The following is a 17,226-nucleotide window of genomic DNA, read 5'->3' as shown; positions in this document are numbered from 1 at the left end:
CCCCCACACATCACAACCGTAACCCTAAGACAACCATAGCCCCAACCCTAACCCTAGCCCGACCCTAACCCTAACTCAAGCCCCAACCCTAACCGTAGCTATAACCCCAACCCTAGCCCCAACTCTAACCCTAGCTTTAACCCCAACCCTAACCCTAATGGAAAAATGGAAATAAATACTTTTTTATCTTATTATTTATATCTAACTAAGGGGGTGATAAAGGGGGGTTTGATTTACTATTTTTTTATTTTGATCACTGTGATAGGGTCTATCACAGTGATCAAAATCAACCAATAGGAAAAATCTCCTACTGCTGCCGGGTCTTAGCCTGCAGATCTCGGAGGGGGGACTGTGCATGTGCCTGCCATTTTCTTCCCAGAAGACGACGTCGAGGGCGGAGGACAGAATTGTATTGTTGCTCAGCATAGGGGACATTAGGGTGGTTAGGCACTGCCGATGTTGAGGGGGGGCGCCATGTCGACTGTTTAGGGTGCCAACCTCCTAGTTCAGGTAGGTGAACAGCTCTATAGCGCCTATTAGGGACTTTCAGCTTTTGTGTATTATTGTTCCGGATATAATCAATAGTCCCCTTTTTAAAGGGTTTCATATATACTAATATATATTTTATATGAATTGCATTAAAAGTTATTTTTCAGTTTTTTTTTTCCTAGTTGGTCCTTGCTAATATTTGACCCCATTTTGTCATATCAATTAAATTTTTTTTCCAGCAATATACTGACTCTGATCCTATCTTTTGTATTGAAGCATAAAATGAGCACGTACAAAAATCATTGAGAAGGAAGGAAGCAGAGTGATGATGAGTGTAAGTGTTCATATAAGGTGTTATCCGAGCATGCTTGGGTGCTAACCAAGTGTCTTTGGTGTGCTCGAAACATATGTTCAAGTCCCCACAGCCTTGAACAGCCCATGCAGTATAACACAGCCGAAACAGTATATAGCAGCCCACGCAGTATAATGCAGCCCACGCAGTATATAGCAGCCCACGCAGTATATAGCAGCCCACGCAGTATATAGCAGCCCACGCAGTATATAGCAGACCACGCAGTATATAGCAGCCCATGCAGTATATAGCAGCCCACGCAGTATACAGCAGCTCACGCAGTATACAGCAGCCATGTAGTATGTAACATTGCCCACATAGTACATAGCACAGCCCACACAGTATCTAGCAGCCATGTAGTATATAACACAGCCCTCATAGTATTTAGCAGTGTGGGCACCATATCCCTGTTAAAAAACATAATTAAAATAAAAAATAGTTATATACTCACCCGCAGGGATCCAGCGAAGTCCTGGCAATGCGCGCGCAGCTGCCGCCATCTTCTGTTCCCAAGATGCATTGCGAAATTACCCAGAAGACTTAGCGGTCTCGCGAGACCGCTAAGTCTTCTGGGTAATTTCGCAATGCATCTCTGGGAACGGAAGATGGCGGTGGGCGTGAGCGCATCGTCCTACGATGGAAGGTGAGAATAGCCGTTTTTTTATTTTTTAATTATTTTTAACATTACATCTTTTTACTATTGATGCCGCATAGGGAGCATCAATAGTAAAAAGTTGGGGACACACAGGGTTAATAGCAACGGTAATGGAGTGCATTACCCACGCCATAATGCGGTCCGTTACCGCTGGTATTAACCACGTGTTTGCGGTGACTGGAGGGGAGTATGCGGGCGCTGGGCAGTGACTGCAGGGGAGTAGGAAGGGACTAATCGGACTGTGCCCATCGCTGATTGGTCGCGGCAGCCATGACAGGCAACTGGCGAGACCAATCAGCGACACGGGATTTCCGTGACGGAAGTTGCAGACAGAAAGACGGAAGTACCCCTTAGACAATTATAGATATATATATATATATATATATATATATATATATATATATATATATATATATATATATATACAGTACAGACCAAAAGTTTGGACACACCTTCTCATTTAAAGGTTTTTCTGTATTTTCATGACTATGGTCATTGTACATTCACACTGAAGGCATCAAAACTATGAATTAACACATGTGGAATTATATACTTAACAAAAAAGTGTGAAACAACTGAAATTATGTCTTATATTCTAGGTTCTTCAAAGTAGCCACCTTTTACTTTGATGACTGCTTTGCACACTCTTGGCATTCTCTTCATGAGCTTCAAGAGGTTGTCACCGGAAATAGTCTTCACTTCACAGGTGTGCCCTGTCAGGTTTAATAAGTGGGATTTCTTGCCTTATAAATGGGGTTGGGACCATCAGTTGTGTTGTGCAGAAGTCTGGTGGATACACAGCTGATAGTCCTACTGAATAGACTGTTAGAATTTGTATTATGGCAAGAAAAAAGCAGCTAAGTAAAGAAAAATGAGTGGCCATCATTACTTTAAGAAATGAAGGTCAGTCAGTCTGAAAAATTGGGAAAACTTTGAAAGTGTCCCCAAGTGCAGTGGCAAAAACCATCAAGCGCTACAAAGAAACTGGCTCACATGAGGACCACCCCAGGAAAGGAAGACCAAGAGTCACCTCTGCTTCTGAGGATAAGTTTATATGAGTCGCCAGCCTCAGAAATCGCAGTTTAACAGCAGCTCAGATTAGAGACCAGGTCAATGCCACACAGAGTTCTATCAGCAGACACATCTCTACAACAACTGTAAAGAGGAGACTTTGTGCAGCAGACCTTCATGGTAAAATAGCTGCTAGGAAACCACTGCTAAGGACAGGCAACAAGCAGAAGAGACTTGTTTGGGCTAAAGAACACAAGGAATGGACATTAGACCAGTGGAAATCTGTGCTTTGGTCTGATGAGTCCAAATTTGAGATCTTTAGTTCCAACCACCGTGTCTTTGTGCGAAGCAGAAAAGGTGAACAATGGACTCTACATGCCTGGTTCCCACCGTGAAGCATGGAGGAGGAGGTGTGATGGTGTGGGTGTGCTTTGCTGGTGACACTGTTGGGGATTTATTCAAAATTGAAGGCATACTGAACCAGCATGGCTACCACAGCATCTTGCAGCGGCATGCTATTCCATCCCGTTTACATTTAGTTGGACCATCATTTATTTTTGAACAGGACAATGACTCCAAACACACCTCCAGGCTGTGTAAGGGCTATTTGACCAAGAAGGAGAGTGATGGGGTGCTACGCCAGATGACCTGCCCTCCACAGTCACCAGTCCTGAACCCAATCGAGATGGTTTGGGGTGAGCTAGACCGCAGAGTGAAGGCAAAAGGGCCAACAAGTGCTAAGCATCTCTGGGAACTCCTTCAAGATTGTTGGAAGACCATTCCCGGTGACTACCTCTTGAAGCTCATCAAGAGAATGTCAAGAGTGTGAAAAGCAGTCATCAAAGCAAAAGGTGGCTACTTTGAAGAACCTAGAATATAAGACATAATTTGGGTTGTTTCACACTTTTTTGTTAAGTATATAATACCACATGTGTTAATTCATAGTTTTGATTCCTTCAGTATGAATTTACAATTTTCATACTCATGAAAATACAGAAAAATCTTTAAATGAGAAGGTGTGTCCAAACTTTTGGTCTGTACTGTATATATATACACTGCTCAAAAAAATAAAGTGAACACTACAGCAGAATATAGCTCCAAGTAAATCAAACTTCTGTGAAATGAAACTGTCCACTTAGGAAGCAACATTGTTTGACAATCAATTTCACATGCTGTTGTACAAATGGAATAGACAACAGATGGAAATTATTGGCAATTATCAAGACACACTCAATAAAGGAGTGGTTCTGCAGGTGGGGACCACAGACCACATCTCAGTACCAATGCTTTCTGGCTGATGTTTTGGTCACTTTTGAATGTTGGTTGTGCTTTCACACTCGTGGTAGCATGAGACAGACTCTACAACCCGCACAAGTGGCTCAGGTAGTGCAGCTCATCCAGGATGGCACATCAATGCGAGCTGTGGCAAGAACGTTTGCTGTGTCTGTCAGCGTAGTTTCCAGAGGCTGGAGGCACTACCAGGAGATAGGCCAGTACACCAGGAGACGTGGAGGGGGCTGTAGGCGGGCAACAACCCAGAAGCAGGACCGCTACCTCAGCCTTTGTGCAAGGAGGAACAGGTGGAGCACTTCCAGAGCCCTGCAAAATGACCTCCAGCAGGCCACAAATGTGCATGTGTCTGCACAAATGGTTAGAAACCGACTCCATGAGGATGGTCTGAGTGCCCGACGTCCACAGATAGGGGTTGTGCTCACAGTCCAACACCGTGCAGGACGCTTGGCATTTGCCACAAAACACCAGGATTGGCAAATTCGCCACTAGCGCCCTGTGCTCTTCACAGATGAAAGCACGTTCACACTGAGCACATGTGACAGACGTGACAGAGTCTGGAGACGCCGTGGAGAGCGATCTGCTGCCTGCAACATCCTTCAGAATGACCGGTTTGGCAGTGGGTTAGTAATGGTGTCGGTAGCATTTCTTTGGAGGGCCGCACAGCCCTCCATGTGCTTGCCAGAGGTAGCCTGACTGCCATTAGGTACCGAGATGAGATCCTCAGACCCCTTGTGAGACCATATGCTGGTGCAGTTGGCCCTGAGTTCCTCCTAATGCAGGAAAATGCCAGACCTCATGTGTCTGGAGTGTGTCAGCAGTTCCTGCAAGATGAAGGCATTGAAGCTATGGACTGGCCCGCCCCTTCCCCGGACCTGAATCTGATGGAACACATCTGGGACATCATGTCTCGCACCATCCACAAACGTCACAGTGCACCACAGACTGTCCAGGAGTTGGCGGATGCTTTAGTCCAGGTCTGGGAGGAGATCCCTCTGCCGCCTCATCAGGAGCATGGCCAGGCATTTTCGGGAGGTCATACAGGCACTTGGAGGCCACACACACTACTGACCATCATTTCCTTGTGTTGAGACATTTCCACTGAAGTTGGATCAGCCTGTAATTTGATTTTCCACTTTGATTTTGAGTATCATTCCAAATACAGACCTCCATTGAATATTCATTTTGATTTACATTGATCATTTTTATGTTTTATTGTTCTCAACACATTCCACTATGTAATGAATACAGATTTGCAACTGAAATATTTAATTCAGTGATATCTAGGATGTGGTATTTTAGTGTTCCTTTTATTTTTTTGAGCAGTATATATTGTGGTGTAGTGACCCCTGTTACAGGTAGGGAGCGCTGTATAGGCTTCCCAGAGTGCGCATGGAGGCGTATTGAGGCCATAGGAATGTATGGCAATCACAGATATAACCGTGGTGATGAGTCAAAGTCCGGCATTATTGTGAATGGCCGGTATGTGTGTCGCAGAAGCCTGTCTGTCAGCCTGAAGTAAGGATGTTCTGGAACCTGTAGTCCTACAAGTAAATTGTGTTGTTTAACTAGGGAGGCTGGCAGGGCTAGTTCTGAGAGATGGGCGGGTCAAACTAGCCAAACACACTCCCATCTAGGGGAGTGGTTACAACCATATAATGTGACTGAGGTCTGGTCACATGGTCTCTGAGTGTGGACCTGAATGGTCTGTGCTGGAAGGTCCTGGAGAGCCTATGTGTTGGGAGTGTCGTCTCCCTGAAGAACACGTGGTGGGGCTTTGGACCTGGCACATGCCAGTGTGTTGAACGGTCTGATAACCGTGTTATACTGACCGGGGTCAGTGAGAACGTCTGTGGGATATCTCTGAGGAAGAGAGGTATCCGAGAACCTGTGCGGCACCAACAGGTAACGGAAAGGGATCCGTGTTATACTGACCGGAGTCAGAGAGAAAGAAAGAAAGAGACACTGTGTTTACGCCACTGTATGGGACACCTCTGAGGATAAGAGGCATCCGGGAACCTGTGAAGGTCGCCAACAGGTAACAGACAGGGGTCCGTGTGTCATGCTGACCGGGGTCAGTGAGGGACTGTGGTAAAGCTGAATATGTACAGACGGTGTTCAGGCTGTTGCTAATTACCAAGTTCCTGAGGATGTGTTTTATAATGTTGTGAAATAAACCTAAGAGACTGTGTTTTTGTAAGAAAACCGTGCCTGAGTGCGTTAATCGGGTGCCAAGCGAGTGTCCCCCAAGACACGTAGTAGGCGAAATGCTACAATATATATCTATCTATCTATCTACCTACTTACCTACCTACCTATCTATCTATATATATGACCAAAAAAAACACAATCCAATAACAAGTGGACATCCAAAGAGTCGCTTGATCTATAATGACCTAAACTATAAAACTAACACTTATGGTGAATACCGCAAAAAAGAAATTACAGGTTTATCATTTTTCTTCATCCAGCTTCACAAAATATAATTAAAAAGTTGTATTTATCCCAATAAAAACTACAGTTCATTACAGAAAATATAAAAAATATAAACCCTCATACATTGGGGAAAATAAGGTTTCCCTCCTACAAAGAATTGAGATGTCTGTAATTTTTGTCGTAGGTACACTTCAAATGTGAGAGGCGGAATCTAAAAATAAAAACCAGAAAATCACATTGTGTTATTTTTACGTAATTAATTTGCTTTTTATTGCTCAAAGTAAGTATTTGATCACCTACCAACCAGCAAGAATTCTGGCTCTCACAGACCTGTTTTTCTTTAAGAAGCCCTCCTTCTCTGCACTTATTACCTGTATTAATTGCACCTGTTTGAACTCGTTACTGTATAAAATACACCTGTCCGCAATCAATCACACTCCAACCTCTCCACCATGGTCAAGACCAAAGAGCTGTCTAAGGCTACTTTCACACATCAGGTTTTCGCTGTCAGGCTAAATCCGGCTAAATTTCAAAAAAACGGATACGGCGAATGTTGCCGCCGGATCCAGTTTTTTTCCCATAGACTTGCATCAGTGCCGAATCCTGCAAATCTGCCGTTTCCGGTTTCTGGAAAAAACGTCCATAGCAACGTTTTTTGTCTCCGGCGAAAAAGCCGGAAGCGCCGGATCCGGCACTTCCGGCTGTTTGCTCAAATGGAAGCCTATGGGAGCCGGAAGGTGCCGGATCCGGAAAATGACCGATTCCGGCGCCGGATTCCGTTTTTTTAAACTGAGCATGCTCCAAATTTTTTTTATCCAATAATCTAGATATGCTAGCCGGATCCATCAAAAAAACGGATCCGTCGCATCAGTTTTTCACAACCTGCGCCGGATCCGGTTTTTCCAACATTCGCCGTATTGTGCCTGATGCAAAAAACCTGATGTGTGAAAGTAGCCTAAGGACACCAGGGACAAAATTGTAAACATGCACTAAGTTGCGATGGGCTACAGGACAATAGAAAAACAGCTTGGTGAGAAGACAAGTGTTGGCACAATTATTAGAAAATGGAAGAAACACAAGATGACTGTCAATCTTCCTCAGTCTGGTGCTCCATTCAAGATCTCGCCTCATGGAGTAAGGATGATTCTGAGAAAAGGCAGGAATCAGCCCCGACCTGGTCAATCACCTGAAGAGAGCTGGGACCACAGTCTCAAACATTACCGTTAGGAACACACTACACCGCCATGGATTAAAATGGCGATTGATGTTGATTATTCTGAATCTGTGTTGCACATAAATAGCATAAAATTTAAATGATAAAAAAAAAACGAAAAAAAAACTATTGCTCCCCATAAAGAGTTAATAAAACGTTAGTAAAGTATATGCATTCCAAAAAGGTGCTTCCGACAAATACAACTCATGTTACAAAAACCAAAGCCCTCACATAGTTATGTTGATGAAAAGAAAAATGCTCCTGGAACGCAACAAAAAAAATATTCGGTCATTAAAGAGTTGTTCCAAAAACCACTAAAAGCCAAATTGACCTTGTCCTTAGGAGGTAATGGGGTAATGCACCTTGTAGAAACTGCTGTCAGTGAGTCACATAGTGTATGCACAGACCCTATAAACCCCACGTAGATTTATATTAGTACATGTGGTGATACCTTCTCTATAATCCTGCTCAGTTCCTTGAGCGCTGCATTGCTCTGAACAGTCAGAGTGGTGAGACGGCTATGCTCCGCAGTTCTTGCCTGGTTCATCTGGCCTTTTAGCTTCTGGAACTGCTTGTGCACCACCTCCTTATTCTCCCGCAGTTGCCGATTCTGCTCATCACTTGCACGAGCATGAGTTGCAACCTTATTCCTCAAGGTTGTTATTTTTTCCTATATAAAAGAAAGAGTAATCAGTACTGTAACTCCTTAGCACTACTTGATGCATATATCCGTCATGGGAAAATGTCATTTTCTGCTCTATTACATATACAGTATATCCGCTATGTTGATCATCCAGTACTGCTCTTATACCTGTGCGATTGGCTGCCGGAGACTTACTGATATACACAGCAGTAGGAGGGAAACTAAAGTCACCCAAAATTACAGTTTTCCTAAAAAAATATACCGTATATACTCGAGTATAAGCCGACCCGAGTATAAGCCGACCCCCCCCTAATTTTGCCACAAAAAACTGGGAAAACTTATTGACTCGAGTATAAGCCTAGGGTGGAAAATGCAGCAGCTACCGGTGAATTTCAAAAATAAAAATAGATGCTCCATACCGTTCATTATGGCCCCATAGCTGTGCCATAAAGTGCTCTGCACCATTCATTATTGCCCCACAGCTGTACCATAGAAAGCTGTGCCATATAGTGCTCTGCACCGTTCATTATTGCCCCATAGCTGTGCCATATAGTGCTCTGCACCGTTCATTATTGCCCCATAGCTGTGCCATATAGTGCTCTGCACCGTTCAGAATTGCCCCATAGCTGTGCCATATAGTGCTCTGCACCGTTCATTATTGCCCCATAGCTGTGCCATATAGTGCTCTGCACCGTTCATTATTGCCCCATAGCTGTGCCATATAGTGCTCTGCACCGTTCATTATTGCCCCATAGCTGTGCCATATAGTGCTCTGCACCGTTCAGAATTGCCCCATAGCTGTGCCATATAGTGCTCTGCACCGTTCATTACTGCCCCATAGCTGTGCCATATAGTGCTCTGCACCGTTCCTTATTGCCCCATATATGTACCATAGAAAGCTGTGCTGCTGCTGCAATAAAAATAATAAAACACATACTCACCTCTCTTGCTTGCAGCTCCTCGGCGTCCCGTCCCGTCGTCTCTCTGCACTGACTGATCAGGCAGAGGGCGGTGCGCACACTATATGCGTCATCACGCCCTCTGACCTGCACAGTCAGTGCGGAGAGACGCCGGGAAGACAGAGCGGCGCCCGGCGTGTGGAACGCGGACAGGTGAATATGTAATACTTACCTGTTCCCGGCGTCCCGCTCCTTCCCCCGGACAGCTGGTCTTCGGTGCCGCAGCCTCTTCCTCTGTCAGCGGTCACCGTTACCGCTGATTAGAGAAATGAATAGGCGGCTCCGCCCCTATGGGATCCACTCCCGCTGACAGAGGAAGAGCTGCGGCACCGGAGACCATGGGACGGGCAGGGGGAGCGCCAGGAGCCCCGGAAGCAGGTAAGTATGCCTCAGCGCCCTCTCCCCCTCACCCGCCGACCGTGACTCGAGTATAAGCCGAGAGGGGCACTTTTAGCCCAAAAATTTGGGCTGAAAATCTCGGCTTATACTCGAGTATATACGGTATATATTTTTAAAGTGATTAAAGTGTAAAAAAAGAAAAAAATTACATTAATTACGGGTGGAAGAAAGACGATTCCGGCAGCTAACTAGGAAAGTGTTCTTTACAGTTAGAGCAGTCAGACTGTGAAATGCCCGACCACAGGAGGTAGTAATGGCCGACACTATAACAGCTTTTATAAAAGGTCTGGTTGATTTCCTCAGTACACATAACATTGTGGGTTATAGATAATTTAGTGAAAAAAATGTATAATTGGTGGGGAAAGGTTGAACTTGATGGACCAGGGTATTTTTTCATCCTATGTATTGGCATCGTCATTATCTTATCAAGCTGCAGTATAAGGCTGACGTTTTTTAAACTGAAAGGGGTTGTCCAATCTGGAGAACATTTTTTGGCAAACAGCGGCAAAGACTCAAGTCAGCACGTGACCACAAGTGTGCAAAATGCGTATTTGCACTCGCCTGATGACTGCTGAAACCAGTAAGCAAAGATGAATCTTAATGGTGGGCACACTGCAGCTTGCCTTGAAGTGATGATTCTTTGAGTGTTGTCACTGTACAGAATTAGGAAAACATAAATAAAACTAAATATTTCTGGTATCACCAAAATCGTCCTGACCCCCCAGAATAAAGGGAACACCTTATTTGTGAAGCATGTGATTGGCGGGAAATTGAAATCATCAAATACAACAGCAGAATTGCTGTTTTTTATTTTACTTTTCTCCATAAAGAGGCAATAACAAATGTATAGTCACTTTTCAATCCCAAATTGAGAATTGCCTTAAGATTTCCTTTTACTGAAATTAAGGGGACTATGCCACTCAATGATAAATGCCCCCAAAGCATTATCCCTTCTCCCCCGAGCTTTACAGTTGGCATAACGCAGCCAGGCAGATAATGTTCTCCTGGCATTCACCAAACAAAGACTCGTCCACCAGACTGCTAGACAGAACATGTTTCCAATGTTCCAGAGTCCAGTTGCGGCTTTCCACCACTCCATCCAACACTTGTCATTGTGCTTGGTGATGTAAGGCTTGCATGCAACTGCTCAGGTGTAGAAACCCATGTCATGAAGCATCTGGGCCACAGTTTTCGTGCTGATGTTAATACCAGAGGCGGACTCTGCAGTTATTGAGTCATCAGAGAGTTAGTGACTTTTATGTACTATGTGCCCCAGTACTCGATGACCCACTTTAAGCCTCATTCAGATGTCTGGTTTTCACAAATACATCATGTACCTTTTATAATCTAGGGTGCTACTCACATGTCTGTGTTTTTTCACGGACTGTGTTTCTTTGCAAAATTCAGAGACAAGTCTGGTTTTTTTACTGGCAGCACAGATGAAAAGGGCCCATACAAGTCTATGGCTCCGTGAAAAACATGTTTAACATTGCAAAGAATAGGAGAAGCTTTGTAATTTGCTTATTTATCCATCCATGAAAAACAGTGTTGGCATCGGTACCAAAACACAGATGACACCGGTACCACTTTTTTGAGTTTTTTGAGCAGTAGTGCAGTGCAAATGTTACAGGGGGTTGTATCATCTTGTATCTCCAGGAGCGTACCCCTCCTCCTCTACCATCTCATTACTCTACATTTCTATCATGGAAGCCTGTAGATAACATATATAAGTATATCGCTACATACATCAGGAGTTTGCAGTTAACACATACATCGAAAGAAAACGTTCCAGGGTCCATGAGTGTAAAGCAGTAAAGGAGTATTATTTTTACACATGTTTGTAGAAATGGAAATCATACAATTTTCCAATCTTGTATAACCTCTTAAAGGGTGTGTGTCACAAGAAAATGATCTATTGTTTAAATCAGGTTTTTGTGTTTCATATATTTAAAAAAAATCTTGGCAATGTTCCTTTGTTTGTTTTGTTAGATCACGATCTGTATTTAAAAAAAACAAACACAATTTGTAATTTTGCAATATTCTCACTGGCCATGGGGCAATTTTTTACTAATACTTTGTTCATTTAGGAAGTTTTCCACAGGATCATTATCGTGAGAGTCAGGATTAAAGTAACAGGTAACATCTCTAGACATATCCGGTAACACAGGATCCACCAATCCCCCTCAGCTGTGAGAACTTTCTCATGCCCTAGCGGTGACGTCAGTGAGGTGAACGGAGTTCATCAGCTGTGAACTCTGCTCACCTTATTCACTTCACTGTGAGACAATGATGCTCCGCTATGACGCGCAGCTCTGTGTTTAAGCTGGATGCCAGGATGAAAGCTTGCTTCATGACAACATTCAGGATGGCATCTAGATGTAGCAGAGCTAAACTTGTCAAGGGACAAATGGATTATCTTCCCGTTGGACAGGTGAGGAATATGGTGGTTTATTTCTTTTGTCTTTTACAGGGGACATGGGCATAAGTGGATTATCTTCTCGTCAGACAGGCGAGTGTTGTGAATTCCGTTCTTGGGCTCCATCCTGTGGTTGCGAATGGTATTTTTGGGAGTTCTGCTCTTGGGCTCCCTCTGGTGGTTTCAAGTGGAACTTAGCAGCTGCGTTTACTAATCGGTTTCCTGGCCTTGTTATTTAACTGGGCTTTTGGCTTTAGTGGATGCCAGCTGTCAATGTATTTCCTGTGGATTCAGTCCTTTCCTGGAAGTTCTCTGTTGGCCAGTCCATTTTCAGCTTAAGATAAGTCTGCTACTTTTTGGGTGTTTCCCTGCTTATGACCTTCTGTTCAGTTAAATTTATGTCTCTTTTGTCCAGCTTGTCATTATGAAATATTCCGGCTAGTTGGAAGCTCTGGGGTCGCAGATTTGCCCCTCCACACCGTGAGTCGGTGTGGTGGTTATTTTTGTAAACTCTGCGTGGACTTTTAGTTTTTATACTGACCGCACAGCAACCTATCCTATCTCTGTCTATTTAGATAGTATTGGCCTCCTTTGCTAAAAAATCTAGTTTCATTTCTGAGTTTGTCATTTCCCTCTCCACTCACCGTCAATATTTGTGGGGGGCTATCTTCCTTTGGGGGTTTCTCTGAGGCGAGATAGCTTTCCGTTTCCATCTTTAGGGGTAGCTAGTTCTTAGGCTGTGCAGAGGCGTCTAGGCAGAGTTAGGTACGCTCCACGGCTATTTCTAGTGTTGCTGTTAGGAGTAGGGATTGCGGTCAGTAAAGTTACCACCTCCTCAGAGCTAGTCCTATTTTTGTTTTACCCACCAGGTCATTTCAGTGCTGCTCCGTAGTGAGTCCATGATTGGTTTTGCCCACCAGGTCATCTCAGTACCGCTCCGTACCCACCAGGTCATAACAGTACAGCTGGCCCACAATGTGTTAAATGCATCTCAAAAGAGGGAAGAGAAAGTTCTGAGTCATTTTTTTTTTTTTTTGTGTTGCTTGTTTTGTCCTTTTTTTTCCCCTTGATTTTTGGATGGTGCAGGAGCTTGGTGCTGATATGGAGGTTCAGGGTCTGTCTGCACGTGTTGATCATCTCGCTGCAAGGGTACAGAGTATCCAAGACTATGTTGTTCAAACTCCTGCTTCTGAGCCTAGAATTCCTATTCCTGATTTGTTTTCTGGGGATAGATCTAGGTTTTTGAATTTTAAAAATAATTGCAGATTATTTTTTGCTCTGAGACCCCGTTCCTCTGGTGACCCCATTCAGCAGGTGAAGATTGTTATTTCTCTGTTGCGTGGCGACCCGCAGGACTGGGCATTCTCCCTTGAGCCAGGGAATCCTGCATTGCTCAATATAGATTCGTTTTTTCAAGCACTTGGACTGCTTTATGACGAACCCAATTCTGTGGATCAGGCAGAAAAAATTTTGCTGGCTCTGTGTCAGGGTCAGGAAGCAGTAGAGATATATTGTCAGAAATTTAGAAAGTGGTCTGTGCTTACAAAATGGAATGAGGATGCCCTGGTGGCTATTTTCAGAAAGGGTCTTTCTGAAGCTCTTAAAGATGTTATGGTGGGGTTTCCCACGCCTGCTGGTTTGAACGAATCAATGTCTCTGGCCATTCAGATTGATCGGCGCTTACGTGAACGTAAGGAGGTGCACCATATGGCGGTGTCCTCTGGGCAGAGTTCTGAGCCTATGCAATGCGATAGAGTTTTGACGAGAGCTGAACGGCAGGAGTTCAGACGTCAGAATGGGCTGTGTTTTTACTGTGGTGACGCTACTCATGCTATCTCTGACTGCCCGAAGCGAACTAAGAGGGTTGCTAGGTCGGTTACCATCAGTACTTTACAGCCTAAATTTCTCTTGTCTGTTACCCTGATTTGCTCATTGTCGTCCTTTTCTGTAATGGCATTTGTGGATTCTGGCGCTGCCCTGAACTTAATGGACCTGGAATTTGCCAAGCGCTGTGGTTTTTCCTTGGAGCCGTTGCAGAGTCCTATTCCCTTGAGGGGGATTGATGCTACGCCATTGGCCAAGAATAAACCTCAGTACTGGACACAGTTAGCCATGAACATGGCTCCAGCACATCAGGAAAATATTCGCTTTTTGGTGTTGCATAATTTGCATGATGTGGTTGTGCTGGGGTTTCCATGGTTACAGGTACATAATCCAGTGCTGGATTGGAAATCCATGTCCATGACTAGTTGGGGTTGTCAGGGGATACATAGTGACATTCCTCTGATGTCAATTTCCTCGTCCCCTTCTTCTGAGGTTCCTGAGTTTTTGTCAGATTTCCAGGATGTATTTGAGGAGCCTAAATCCAGTCCTCTGCCTCCTCATAGGGACTGTGATTGCGCTATTAATTTGATTCCTGGCTGTAAGTTCCCTAAGGGTTGACTTTTCAATCTGTCTGTGCCAGATCATACCGCTATGCGGACTTATGTAAAAGAGTCCTTGGAGAAGGGGCATATTCGCCCGTCTTCGTCACCGTTGGGAGCGGGGTTCTTTTTTGTTGCCAAGAAGGATGGTTCCTTGAGGCCCTGTATAGGTTATCGCCTTCTCAATAAGATCACGGTCAAATTCCAGTACCCTTTGCCTTTGCTTTCTGATTTGTTTGCTCGGATCAAAGGGGCTAGCTGGTTTACCAAGATTGACCTTCGAGGGGCATTTAATCTGGTTCACATCAAACAGGGTGATGAATGGAAAACAGCAATTAATACGCCCGAAGGCAATTTTGAATATCTTGTGATGCCTTTCGGGCTCTCTAATGCTCCATCTGTGTTTCAGTCCTTTATGCATGATATTTTCCGGGAGTATTTGGATAAATTTATGAATGTATATTTGGATGATATTTTGTTTTTTTCCGATGATTGGGAGACTCATGTGAAGCAGGTCAGGATGGTATTTCAGATTCTTCGTGCTAATACACTGTTTGTGAAGGGGTCTAAGTGCCTTTTTGGAGTTCAGAAGGTTTCTTTTCTGGGGTTCATTTTTTCTCCCTCGGCTATTGAAATGGACCCTGTTAAGGTCCAGGCTATTTATGATTGGACTCAGCCCACATCTGTGAAGAGCCTTCAGAAATTTTTGGGCTTTGCAAATTTTTATCGCCGCTTCATTGCTAATTTTTCTACTGTGGTTAAACCTCTGACCGATTTGACCAAGAAAGGTGCAGATGTGGTGAATTGGTCCTCTGCGGCTGTGGAGGCCTTTCAGGAGCTTAAGCGTCGTTTTACTTCTGCCCCTGTGTTGCGTCAGCCAGATGTTTCTCTCCCTTTTTAGGTTGAGGTTGACGCTTCTGAGATTGGGGCAGGAGCTGTTCTGTCTCAGAGAAGCTCTGATGGCTCTGTGTTGAAGCCGTGTGCTTTCTTCTCCAGAAAGTTTTCGCCTGCTGAGCGTAATTATGATGTCGGCAATCGGGAGTTGTTGGCTATGAAGTGGGCATTCGAGGAGTGGCGACATTGGCTTGAGGGAGCCAAGCATCGTGTTGTGGTCTTGACCGACCATAAGAATCTGATTTACCTTGAGTCGGCCAAGCGCTTGAATCCTAGACAGGCTCGGTGCTCTTTGTTTTTCTCCCGTTTTGATTTTGTGGTCTCGTATCTTCCGGGATCTAAGAATGTGAAAGCTGATGCCTTGTCTAGGAGTTTTTTGCCTGATTCTCCTGGAGTCCGTGAGCCGGCTGGTATTCTCAAAGAGGGGGTGATTCTTTCTGCTATCTCCCCTGATTTGCGGCGGGTGCTTCAGGAGTTTCAGGCTGATAGACCCAACCACTGTCCTGTGGGGAAATTGTTTGTTCCTGATAGATGGACTAATAAGGTGATTTCTGAGATCCATTGTTCGGTGTTGGCTGGTCATCCTGGGATCTTTGGAACCAGAGTTTTGGTTGCCAGGTCCTTTTGGTGGCCTTCTTTGTCACGGGATGTGCGTTCCTTCGTGCAGTCCTGTGGAATTTGTGCTCGGGCTAAGCCCTGCTGTTCTCGTGCTAGTGGGTTGCTTTTGCCCTTGCCTATCCCTGAGAGGCCCTGGACGCATATTTCCATGGATTTTATTTCCGAGCTTCCTGTGTCTCAGAAGATGTCTGTCATCTGGGTGGTTTGTGACCGGTTTTCTAAAATGGTCCATTTGGTACCTTTGCCTAAGTTGCCTTCCTCCTCTGATTTGGTTCCTTTGTTTTTCCAGCATGTGGTTCGTTTGCATGGTATTCCGGAGAATATTGTGTCTGACAGAGGTACCCAGTTTGTTTCTAGGTTTTGGCGGTCCTTTTGTGGTAGAATGGGCATTAATTTGTCTTTTTCTTCGGCATTTCACCCTCAGACAAATGGACAGACGGAGCGAACCAATCAGACCTTGGAAACCTACTTGAGATGCTTTGTGTCTGCTGATCAGGATGATTGGGTTACCTTCTTGCCGTTGGCCGAGTTTGCCCTTAATAATCGGGCTAGTTCGGCTACTTTGGTTTCGCCTTTTTTTTGCAATTTCGGTTTTCATCCTCGTTTTTCTTCAGGGCAGGTTGAGTCTTTGGACTGTCCTGGGGTGGATTCTGTGGTGGACAGGTTGCAGCGGATTTGGACTCATGTGGTGGACAATTTAACATTGTCTCAGGAAAAGGCTCAACGTTTTGCTAACCGCCGTCGGTGCGTTGGTCCCCGGCTTCGGGTTGGGGATTTGGTCTGGTTGTTTTCTCATCATGTTCCTATGAAGGTCTCTTCCCCTAAGTTCAAACCTCATTTTATTGGTCCTTATAGGATTTCGGAAATTATCAATCCGGTGTCTTTTCGTTTGGCCCTTCCAGCTTCGTTTTCCATTCATAATGTGTTCCATAGATCTTTGTTGCGGAGATATGTGGTGCCCATGGTTCCCTCCGTTGACCCTCCTGCTCCGGTGTTGGTTGAGGGGGAGCTGGAATATGTGGTGGAGAAGATTTTGGATTCTCGTCTTTCAAGACGGAAACTTCAGTATTTGGTCAAGTGGAAGGGTTATGGCCAGGAGGATAACTCTTGGGTTTTTGCCTCCGATGTCCATGCTGCCGATTTGGTACGTGCTTTTCATTTGGCTCGTCCCGATCAGCCTGGGAGCTCTGGTGAGGGTTCGGTGACCCCTCCTCAAAGGGGGGGTACTGTTGTGAATTCCGTTCTTGGGCTCCATCCTGTGGTTGCGAGTGGTATTTTTGGGAGTTCTGCTCTTGGGCTCCCTCTGGTGGTTTCAAGTGGAACTTAGCAGCTGCGTTCACTAATCGGTTTCCTGGCCTTGTTATTTAACTGGGCTTTTGGCTTTAGTGGATGCCAGCTGTCAATGTATTTCCTGTGGATTCAGTCCTT

General features: G+C 44.7%; 1 protein-coding gene across 2 annotated transcripts in view; it reads right to left on the bottom strand.

Moving 5' to 3' along the window:
• The window catches only part of DRC2 (dynein regulatory complex subunit 2), a 79,962-nt gene that overhangs the window by 22,943 nt on the left and 39,793 nt on the right, over positions 1-17,226 (bottom strand). For both annotated transcript variants that reach the window (XM_077297470.1, XM_077297469.1), the window contains exon 7: positions 7,898-8,116. In XM_077297470.1, the coding sequence (XP_077153585.1) occupies positions 7,898-8,116 (219 nt within the window). The remainder of the gene's footprint in view (positions 1-7,897; positions 8,117-17,226) is intronic.

Source organism: Ranitomeya variabilis, chromosome 3, assembly GCF_051348905.1.
Source record: "Ranitomeya variabilis isolate aRanVar5 chromosome 3, aRanVar5.hap1, whole genome shotgun sequence".
NCBI classification, from domain to species: domain Eukaryota; kingdom Metazoa; phylum Chordata; class Amphibia; order Anura; family Dendrobatidae; genus Ranitomeya; species Ranitomeya variabilis.
Note: the sequence above shows the minus strand (reverse complement) of the source record. Positions and strands in the feature narration are given on the sequence as shown.